Raw genomic sequence first — 11,607 nt, forward strand, 5'->3', positions numbered from 1 at the left:
TTTAAAGTCATGTTGTTTGTAATTTCATTCCACGGAACCTAAATACATCTTCTCGGTGACTGAGGAGCAGTCTTGTATATCTGGGCTCAAAGATGGATTTGCTTCCACGCCAATCAATGATATGGCTCTTCATAATGGGGGCAGGCTTGGTCCCAGTGCTTATTAGTTCAGGAATATTGTGGAAAAGAAGAAGCGTAGACCCAGAAGCGACTATGAATGTTGTAAGCCATTTTCCTTTTCCTTTCTCATCTTCTTACCTCAAGGCATCTTTGACAATTAGTGTTGCTTAATGGTGCTGTACGCCACATCCTTGAAGTTAATTTTCCATGGACTGCTGGGGTTTTAGGGGACCAGAAAATATTTATTATAATATTTTGAAATAGTACCCTGCCCTCCCAATGCATCATTGCTCAGGGCAGCTTGGAATTTTATTTTATTTTAAAATCTCAATAAAATTCCCAACATTTGCTTCAAGGAACACCAGTGCTCTGTGAACATCAATTAGGTGCTCTGCAGTAGCAACTCTAGCATCCTGCACAGTGCATTATAATTGTTCAGCAGCAAGAACAAAAATCATTCAGTGGACCACCAAGTCCCTCAGCAATTTTCAAGTGGTCCAAGGGAAGGGGAGAGTTTGGGAACAACAGCCATAAAAATGTAGAACAGCAGCAACAGCAGCAATTGGCTGGGAAGGTATCCTGGGAAGACATTCTGCAACAAAAGGCTCCATTTTTTCTAATTTCAGCAGAGGGAGGCAGGTAATCAGTTCTTGGATTTCTTTGGAACTGACAAATAAGTGATGGCATGAGATTGTTTTACTACCTTATCTGGCTTATCACCCATCTGCACACTCCAGTTACCAATTCTATCATGTGGAAAATAAGTGTTTAGCAGTGTTTTTCTCCAGGGGGTACTCAAGGGTACACAGTACCGGCACCTCTGTTTGTTTGTTTAAAAGTATAGGACTTACTATAAAAACTTCATGGTGAGTACCAGCACCTATTTTTCTAGAAAAAAGCAGCGGTCTGTAGACATCTTACAGTTGCTTGTTAACCAGTCCAACCACACCATCTCCACCCTGCAGAGCGAAATTATTTCTTTCAGAGGATATCCCAGTGAGGAATATGAAGTGGTGACAGACGATGGTTATATTCTGAGTATTAACAGAATCCCTCATGGCAAAAGAAATCAGTCAAACAAGGGTGAGTGTGTGCTTTGAGGTATATATTGTGTGTACACATATATACAAATGTTCAATATTTTGGGGATTTATTATTATTATTATTATTATTAAATGATGAATTCTTGCTTTGCTAAAATTTGATTTAGTGCAAAAGAACATAGGCAGTTTGTTTGGTAATGTGCACTATTATTATGATTGTTGAGTGTGTCCTTCTTCTATTTTTTCTATAATATTGCAAAAGATAGGCCATATAGGTAGTTGAGGTCAAGTGCTTCTTATTCCTTTCCTGAACTATTAAAGAAGTAAGGAAATATGGTGACAAGGAGATGAGGAAGCTGGAATAAATAGTTCATAGTCCATGTTGACAGCAGCCATTTTCTGTCCTGATGTAGCTGTGCTCTCCATACCTTCTTGACCCAAGTCATAGGGAACTGCATGCAGTCTTTTTTGTGGGGGGAAATCTCTTTAGTTGCAAAAGAGTGTTTTTGCAGTTATTTAAGATATATGTTCTTCTGCCATTTATAGGGGTCATAAGGTAAAGGTAAAGGTACCCCTGCCCGTACGGGCCAGTCTTGACAGACTCTAGGGTTGTGCGCCCATCTCACTCAAAGAGGCCAAGGGCCAGCGCTGTCCGAAGACACTTCCGGGTCACGTGGCCAGCGTGACATCGCTGCTCTGGCGAGCCAGAGCCGCACACGGAAACGCCGTTTACCTTCCCGCTGGTAAGCGGTCCCTATTTATCTACTTGCACCCAGGGGTGCTTTCGAACTGCTAGGTTGGCAGGCGCTGGGACCGAACAGCGGGAGCGCACCCCGCCGCGGGGATTCGAACCACCGACCTTTCGATCGGCAAGCCCTAGGCACTGAGGCTTTAACCCACAGCGCCACCCGCGTCCCATAGGGGTCATAGCCTGAATAAAAAAAAAAGGAGAAAAAAACCAGGGCTATGAAGAGTTGGTGACACTGCCAATTCCATTGCCCAATGGCTTTGTGTGTTGTATGCAGCTTTTTCTTGAGTGAAAAGTGAAATGCAAGGGGGGGGGAGGAGGGAACCAAGTCATGTGGAAATGCCAAAAGATGTAGGGCATCTTCTTCCACATGTGGTAGGCATGTAAGCAAGCCAAATATACTGGAAAATAATTTATGGGGAACTGAAAAAATATTAAAGATGACCCCCCCCACCAAACCAGAGGCCTTCCTCTTAGGAGTAACAAACTTTGATATCCCCAAGAAGCTACTTAATCTCTTATTGTATGCGGCAACAGCAGATTGAGTAATCTATGCACAAAGGTGAAAAGACCCAAGAAATCCCAACTAAAGAGGAGTAGCAAAATAAACCTTAGACATGCCTTAGACCTGGCGTTTACCTCTTTGGATGTGGGTGATCTGACACTAAGTAAAAGTGAAACAAAAGAAGTGCCATGGTCAGATTACTTCTTGGTGCAACTGGACATCTCTGCAACCCTTCCACTCTGCAGGGAGGTGGGTTCGTATGGTCCACCCCTGCAACTTAATGGATCCAAATGGTTTCCAGAGAGTGGTAGGAGATATTTTATCCCATGTTGATGGCCTTTCAGCTGATTCCCTGGTGGCCTGTTGGAATGCAGAGTTAAGTAGGGCTATCAACTGTCTGGCTCCAAAGTGCCCTCTCTGATTGCATGGAGCCTGGACAGCTCCGTGGTTTTTCCCAGAGCTGAGGGCAATGAAACAATCATTGAGATGGCTAGAGCACCAGTGGCAGAGAATTAATTCTGAATCAGACCAGACACCGGTTAGAGTTCAACGTTGAGCCTACCAAGTGGCAATAGTGACGTTGAAGAGGACCTTTTTCACTGCCTCTATTGCATCTGCAGAAAACAGCAGCAGGTGACTCTTTCAGGTGGTTCATAATTTAACGGAACCACCTGTGCCATCGGGGCCTGATAAGGCCCCCAAGATCTCCTGCAATGATTTTGCAAAAAAAATTTTTGCAGTTAAAGTTGCTCAGATTCGGAATAAGGCAGACTCCATTGTGGGAGCAGGGCTGGGGTGGGAAAGTGCTAGAGTCCTGTCTAGTCAAGTTGCATGGGATCAATTCCAATCTCTCCAAGGGATCAATTCCAATCTCTCCAAGGATGTGGACAGGCTGCTTGGACGAGTGAAACCAACTATCTGTCTCCTTGATCTTTGCCCATCCTGGCTAATAAAAGCGAGCCAGGAAGGGTTGGGTGATGGGCACTGCAGGATGGTGAATACTTCCCAGCTTCGCTGAAAGAGGCGGTCATTAAACTGCTTCTTAAAAAAACACCTTTGGACGCACCCGATTTTGATCCGTTCCAATCGGGATTCAGGCCTCATCATGGGACTGAAACCACCTTGGTTACATTGGTTGATGATCTTTGGCAGGCTAGGGACAAAGGTGAAAGTTGTTTCCTAGTTCTTCTGGATCTCTCAGTATTCCAATCTTTTGATACCATCGATCATGACAGCCTTCTGGATTGTCTAGAGGAGCTGAGAGCCGGGGGCACTGTTATACAGTGGTTCCACTCCTTTCTCCTGGCCCGTGTCCAGAAAGTGGTGTTGGGGGATGATTGTTCAGACCCCTGGGCTCTCACTTGTGGGGTGCCTCAGGGTTCCGTCCTCTCCCCCATGCTTTTTAATATCTATATGAAGCCCCTGGGAGAGATCATCAGGTGGTTTGGGCTGGGTGTTCATCAGTATGCAGATGATACCCAGCTCTACCTCTCTTTTAAATCAGAACCAGTGAAGGCGGTGAAGGTCCTGTGTGAGCGCCTGAAGGTGGTTGGAGGATGGATGGCAGCTAACAGATTGAGGTTGAATTCTGACAAGACAGAAGTACTGTTTCGGAGGAACAGAGTGTGGGCAGGTGTGGGGGACTCCCTGGTCCCGAATGGGGCTACTGTGCTTCTGAAGGACCAGGTGTGCAGCCTGGGAGTCATTTTGGACTCACAGCTGTCCATGAAGACACAGGTCAATTCTGTGTACCAGCTCCATCTGGTACGTCAGCTGAGACCCTACCTGCTGTCTCGCCAGAGTGGTGCATGCTCTAGTCACCTCCCACTTGGACTACTGCAGCACGCTCTATGTGGGGCTACATTTGAAGGTGACCCAGAAACTGCAACTAATCCAGAATGTAGCAGCTAGACTGGTAACTGGGAGTGGCCGCTGAGACCATATAACACTGGTCCTGAAAGAACTACATTGGCTCCCAGTACATTTCTGAGCACAATTTAAAGCCCTAAACAGCCTCGATCCAGTATACCTGAAGGAATGTCTCTACCCCCATAGTTCAGCCCTGACACTGAGGTCCAGCTCCAAGGGTCTTCTGGCAGTTTCCTCACTGTGAGAAGTGAGGTTACAGGGAACCAGGCAGAGGGCCACTTCGGTATTGGCGCCTGCCCTGTGGAATGCCCTCCCATCAGATGTCAAGGAAATAAACAACAATCCGACTTTTATTTTATTTTTTTAATAACTTTTTTATTCAAATAAAACATATTATCCAAAAACATATCATCCTTATTTCCCCATTTTTCCTGACCCCCTGACTTCCCTCAGTTCCAGTCTTTGATTTCTTTAAAAATGCTATTTTCTGCATGTTACACAGTTGTATAGATCCTCAAACTATTTAGCTGATTATTATCAATAAAAAGTTTGTGAATGTTTATTCAAAGTCAGCCAAGGAGACCAATTTGCTTTGTTGCATTTTCAAATACTTTGTAAAGGGTTCCCCTTCATTCCCATTTAAAGTCCCATTCATTCCCATTCCCATTCCCATTTAAAGTCACAGTTATCCTTGTCCAGTAGTTTGTATGTCAGTTTTGCCAGTTCTGCATAGTCCATCAATTTTTCTTGCCATGATTCTTCAGTTGGGGTTTCTTCAGTCTTCCATCCTTGTGCTATTAAAACTCCCGCGGCCGTTGTCGCATACATGAAGATGTTTTTCAGCTTTTTGGGCAGATCTTTTCCTACAATCCCTAACAAAAATGCTTCAGGTTTTTAAAAAAATGTTAAATGGAACATTTTCTTCAATTCGTTGTATATCATTTCTCAAATTTTTTAAATTACCTTACAATCCCACCACATATGATAAAATGTCCCCTCCTTTTCCTAACAATCCGACTTTTAGAAGACATCTGAAAGCAGCCCTGTTTAGGGAAATTTTTAATGTTTGAAGTTTTATTCTGTTTTTAATGTTCTATTGAAAGCCACCCAGAGTGGCTGGGGAAACCCAGCCAGAAGAGTGGGGTAGAAATAATAAATTATTATTATTAACCAATAGATTATGTGGAGCTGGCAAGTATGAAAGCAAAAATTGGGATCAAGAGGGGACACTGCTAAGGAAGGAGTGGAAACCCTTTGTAGAGTACTTGAAGAGGTATAACTGTCAGATAGATTTACAAGAAGGACCTGAACAGTGAGCAGCAGAAATTAACAATTTGGGCATTATGTAGAGTGAATGAGGGTCGTTAAAGGCAATTAACATATGTATGTATTAAAATTTGAGGAAATTCTTAAGTAATTATAATAAAAGAAATGCAAATGACAGTCTAAGGGTGTTGCTTTTCTGAAAGATATTAGGGCTACCTAATACCTGAGAAGCAAAGGTGGTGTAATGAAGGAAGGGCAGGAGGACTTAGCCACCTGCTTCCAGTGCCAAGCTCCCAATATAAGATTATAATTGAGTAAAATGGCTTAAAATGTAAGAATAAGATGACTTATTGAATAATAAGATTATATTGAATAAGATGACATATTTTTAGTCATCTTATTCAATATAATCTTATTATTCAATAAGTCATCTTATTCTTACATTTTAAGTAAGTTCAAGAATTTGTAATGTCACTGGCTCACTTATGCACATGTGGTGGCAATGCCCCCAAGTTTTTTTGTTTTGGAAAAAAGCTTTTTCATGAAGCAGGCCTTATGACAAAACAGCATATCCCTTTGGATTCTGAAACAACACTTCTATCATAATAGTCAGAAATATTTTAACAGCTTTCCCCAAAATGTATCATTGGTCATTTAATGACTGCAATGTAGTATTGCAAGGTGTTGGAGGTTTCTAAAGGCAGACTTGTTTGAGATGTGGATCTCACCACTCTGTGATTTAACATTCATGGACAACCTGACAACCCATGTCTGAAGAGAGCAAAACAGACAAGGCAAGGTTGGGGGAGCTTGACCTGGTGTTGCATGTAGAGGTGAGGGAATTGGATTGGCTCCGCCAACATGCACTTCTCCCTTTCCCTTCTTGCTCTCCGTAAGCACCAGCAACCCCGTTTGCTGGGAAGCCATGAGAGTAACATTGCCCCACCTGCACCACTTCACTGGCTGCTACTTGAAATATGGAATGACAACAACTGCCATTCAAGGTTCTGATGGACCACTGTCTTGTTGGAAAGAAACACTGAAGTAGCCTCTTATAACTATACTTAAAAGACTTCTATTTCAGATCCGAAGCCCGCAGTGTTTCTGCAACATGGCTTGTTTGGCAGTAGCGATAACTGGGTGTCAAATCTGGACAACAACAGCCTGGGCTTCATACTGGCTGATGCTGGCTATGATGTTTGGCTAGGAAACAGTAGAGGGAACACCTGGTCCATGAAACACATCAACTATACTGCAGAGCAAGAAGAATTCTGGCGATTCAGGTAGAGGGAGCTTTCTAAACTTCATTATGTGTTTCTGGTTCCTAGTCTTCCTTTTGGGGTTTTTAATCTGCCATGCTCTTCTCTCTTCTTCTGTTTCAACATTGAACAGCACCCTGACAATCTAAAGGTATAGAAATATATTTCCAAGTAAATATAATTGGTAGTTGTTTCTTCAAACAAACAAACAAACAAACAAACAGCACATATTGTTCATGTGGGGAATTAGATGCTCTGATGAAGACTGGAAGATGATAAGATCCCCCAAAGATGTTCTCTATGGGGAGCTGACTTCAGGCAGCAGGCCCACTGGCTGACCAACTGTGTATTACAAAGACATTTCCAAACATGATGTGAAGGCTAGCAACATCAACTCCACCTTGTGGGAATCTCTTGCAGACAACAGCAGTGCCTGGAGACAGATAGTTAGGTGGCAGATAGTTAGGTGGTATATTCACAGTAAAGAACAGAGGAGAAATTACCACTGGGATGAGAAATGGCATGGTACACCTGCATCAGCAGAACCAGATGCCCTGATCTGCCCCAGCTGTGACAAAACATGTCTCTCCTGTACAAGCACAGCAGGCACTGTAACTCTTTGACAAATAAATAAAAAATAAAAAAATTGTCTAGTAGCACCTTAGAGACTAAGTTTGTTCTTGCTATAAGCTTTGACATTTTGAAGGCACACTCTTCCTGACCCAGATGGATGTCGGCAACAAGACAAAGCACACAGCCGGGACTGAAAGGATGAAATATGGCATTGCTAAACTCTGTAGATATAAACAGATCAGGTTGGCTTCGGGTGAAACTAGATTTGATGTGGGAGGACCAAGTGCTAGTGCCAAATTTTTGTTGTGGGTGCTCAGCACCCACACAACAGGGCCTCCAAGGTGACTTCCAGGGCTCCTAGGTGCCACTGTGGCACGTGCAATGTAATGTGACTTCATGACCTCAAGGGGCAATGTGACATCCTGACCTCACATTATGTTGCACATGCCGCTGGACACCCATAATCTGCGGCACAAGTCGGCGCCCCTCGGACCAAGTGTGAGTCCTGCTGATTCTGAGTAAAGTTACTTGGCCAGAATTTGAAGCTCCTCAGATATGCAGGGAGGCGAGGCAGAGCCTCCTGAAACTTCGGTTTTTAAAAAAGCTTTATGTTTCTCCTTTTGCTTCCAGTATTAGTCACACTAGTGCCAACAACAGAAGCATTCCTCTTCCCCTTCTAATCTGCCTGTATTTTATTTTTATACCACCCAACAGGTTTATGGGCACTCTACTGGCAATTCCTATTTTGTGCAAAGTCATGACTTATTTGGCTCTCCAGGTGCTGATATTTGACATTTAGGGACAGCTTGCCTGTTAAAACTGTCACATTGCAGGAACCCTATGGCCACTGTGAACTATTTGGTGGACTTTTGAAGTTTTCAGTGAATAGCTCATAGTGTTGCATTGACTGCTAGTGAAATATCTAAAGAAGATGAGTCATGGCTTAATTTAATCAGATTGTTTCACAAATGTTCAGAGAACTGGTAGTCCATGGAGGAGGTGATCTCTGGTTTGCCAGATATTGTATTGCATTGGGTGGAGAAGTCTGTATGCAAGTCTGTAAAACACAGTCTGTTATTCCTTTTCTTTGCAGTTTTGATGAAATGGCTAAATATGACCTTCCAGCTTCAATAAATTTTATCCTGAGAAAAACTGGACAAGAGAAAATATTTTATGTTGGTCATTCCCAGGGCACCACAATGGGTAGGTTAGGAAGCTTCTGAAACACATATTGCCAAGTCTAATAGCAACATGTTTATTTGTACAGTTGGTGTTGTATATTAATTTCAAGAGAGATTTTGGTCATAGTACAGTGGTAACACATAGAGCCACTGGACATGGAGAACCATCTTGAATAACAATCCCTGTGTAGGTTTCCTGCATTTTCCCCTTAGTAACATTTCCCATAAAAGAAATGTTTCAAAGCTGCTATGGACTTAGAGAAAGAAGTGTATGGAATATAATACAGTGGTACCTCGGGTTAAGAACTTAATTCATTCTGGAGGTCTGTACTTAACCTGAAACTGTTCTTAACCTGAGGTACCACTTTATTAGCTAATGGGGCCTCCCACTGCTGCTGTGTGATTTCTGTTCTCATCCTGAAGCAAAGTTCTTAACACGAGGTACTATTTTTGGGTTAATGGAGTCTGTAACTGGAAGTGTCTGTAACCCGAGGTACCACTGTACTCCCCTCACAAACCTTGTTTTATGTGCTTTGTGTTGCTTCAGTTCATCTCAGCTGACAAAGTCTTGTTTAATTTGAATAAAATCCTGGATTTCAAGCCAGGATCAAACCTGGTTTGTAGTTGGAATTTAAACAGAAGTTTCTGAGTCTGGATGTAACAGGAAACTGTAGCTTAACAATCCTGGAAGTACGATACTTTATTAAGGCTCCCAAGAGGAGGGGATATGAGCGTGTACTTTCCAATATTTCGTTTGACTAGAAGCATGTGACATAAGCCATTCCTCACAGGTCTTTCAATAATGTATACAGTCAAACCTTGGTTGTCAAATGTAATCCATTCAGCTTCCAAAACGTTTGACACTGGGGAGTGACTTCTGATTGGTTGCAGGAGCTTCCTGCATTCAAGCCGAAGCCGCGTCTGACATTTGGCTTCCGAAAAATGTACAAAAACTGGAGCATTTACTAATGGGTTTTCGGTGTTTGGGAGCCGAAATGTTCCAAAACAGAGCCATTCAGGAACTGAGGATTGACTGTACTTTATTGCTTTTGTGTTATGAGAAAAGGCTAAGATTTTTTTCTTGTATTGTGATCAAGGCAGTAGTGCTTGCTATATTCATTTATCTTCTATTTCGATTTCCCATCTTGTTTCTTAGCATTCATTGCATTTTCAACCATGCCACAGCTCGCCCAGAAGATAAAAATGTTCTTTGGATTGGCACCAGCGGTCAACACGGTTTATTCTATCAGCCCAATATCAACTGTGATCACTCACCTTCCTGAATCCTTGGCCAAAGTATGCATTTTGGACCAAATATTTGTTTAAAATAGAGGGTGCAAATATCTCTGGCTGTAGCTAAGAACTTGGAAATGTATCCATCATTTGACCTGAGGCCATTTGTCATTCTCATAGACACCTAAACTGTTCAAGCTGGCGAATGCTGAAATTTGGTAACAGGGTGTTGCTCAGTCTAAGCTGATCTGTAAAAATTGGGGTGCCCATTTTTCTATCTTGCTGTAAGTAGCATGGGTGCCAGCACAAAACACCTGCTGCGGGCAGGAAAGAAAGAGGTGCTGGTGTGAGAACAATCCTCAAGTGCCCAAGCAAAAGGACTTGGAACAAACTTACATGAAGATCTTGATAGTATGATGGCAGATTACACCTGTGCGTAACTCAGCTGCCTTTAAAGCAATAATGCTGAACAGTTATAGGAGCGTGTATTTATTACATTATTGGTTTATTTTACGTATTAAACAATGTATGACTATAGGACAAGAGAGCCAAACCAATCTACTGAGAAATAACTTGGGATGATCACAGTGTGGTGGGCAGTTACAGGCACATGAGCCCATTTTCTGGGCTCAGAAACATTTGCTGATTGTGTTGGAGGCTTTTGGGGGCTTCTGTGTTGGCCAAATGTCCCCCTCACCCACTTTTAGCTCAGTAATTCATACAACAACATTGTAACATGATCAGTTTTGTTCCCAGATTAGAGTCTGGTTGGTGGGAGGATTGAGAACAAGAGATTGTGGATTGTCTAAAGCCCCATACTGACTGTGGCTACGGGGGATATTTGATTACCTTGGGGGCTTTATGATTCGCAGCTCACCCTTGGTTTCTATGCTACACTACTTCTACCCTAGACAAAAGCAGATTGAAGTGCCCTTTTCAGATTGTAGGAACAGCCACTCCTTGTATTCTCAACCTGGAGAAGTCAGAAAACAAGGCAGTAAAATCATTCTCCCTTATGTTACCATGTAGACAATAGAGAAGGCATCATTCGCTGAAATTACTAGGAAATTAAGTAGGATTGCCATATTTCAAATTGTTGAGCTTTTTTGCCCAACATCTGGGCACTACTTCTGAATGTGGTATTTTGGATATGTCCGGACATATGGCAACCCTAAATTAAGTGATTTCAAGCACAGCACAACTATTTGGCTATTGGCTATTTGTGGCTATGTTTGCACAACAGCAAGTCTTTTGCATATTTGGGCTCCTACTGAAATGGTGTTCCTGAATCACGTTGCAAGGGCGCCAGTTGCACATTGCATACATCTCAAGATGCACTTTAACTGTGTCATCCTGTCTCCTCGATGGCTGAAATTACAATGTCCATGTCTTGAATATAGCAGAAGGTCCTTTTGTTTGACTATGCATGTGGGATTTGAATTATTGCTGTTATCATTATTATGGCCATGGATTGTTGAATGGGCATTCTAGCCTAACAATCTGAGTAGAAGATTCTCATAATACTGTTTGTGATATTTTCTTGCTACCCAATATTGCTGGAAGTATCTCTAGGGAAGCAGTCTTGACTAACAAAATGACCTGTGTACTAATGTTTTTGTTTTGACAGGTAATATTTGGAACCAAGCACTTTACTGCTCAAAGCAAAACTTCTAAATGGTTTGCTACTAACCTGTGTAATCGTTTCTTACTTGATCATCTTTGTGCCAGTTTTTTCTTCCTAGGGATGGGCTTTAATGTGAAAAACATAAATATGGTAAGATTTCTAACTACATAATAGGAGGTAAAGAGTG

The 11,607-nt window shown here is 42.4% G+C and overlaps 1 protein-coding gene and 1 long non-coding RNA gene across 3 annotated transcripts in view; both read left to right on the forward strand.

The window, feature by feature from the left end:
- The window catches only part of LOC310679019 (putative lysosomal acid lipase/cholesteryl ester hydrolase), a 19,082-nt gene continuing 7,475 nt past the window's right edge, over positions 1-11,607 (forward strand). The window contains exons 1-6 of one of the 2 annotated variants that reach the window (XM_083443721.1): positions 4-221; positions 1,085-1,202; positions 6,635-6,833; positions 8,476-8,585; positions 9,720-9,859; positions 11,424-11,570. In XM_083443721.1, the coding sequence (XP_083299847.1) occupies positions 93-221; positions 1,085-1,202; positions 6,635-6,833; positions 8,476-8,585; positions 9,720-9,859; positions 11,424-11,570 (843 nt within the window). In that variant the 5' untranslated portion in view covers positions 4-92. Of the gene's footprint in view, positions 222-1,084; positions 1,203-6,634; positions 6,834-8,475; positions 8,586-9,719; positions 9,860-11,423; positions 11,571-11,607 lie in introns of both variants that reach the window. The other variant, XM_083443722.1, reaches the window with a different exon arrangement.
- On the forward strand, positions 1,593-2,406 carry LOC310679052. Its single transcript, XR_014512100.1, has 2 exons — positions 1,593-1,718; positions 2,093-2,406. It is a non-coding gene; the product is annotated as an uncharacterized lncRNA (long non-coding RNA).

This window comes from Podarcis tiliguerta, assembly GCF_965153285.1.
Source record: "Podarcis tiliguerta genome assembly, chromosome: 5".
NCBI classification, from domain to species: domain Eukaryota; kingdom Metazoa; phylum Chordata; class Lepidosauria; order Squamata; family Lacertidae; genus Podarcis; species Podarcis tiliguerta.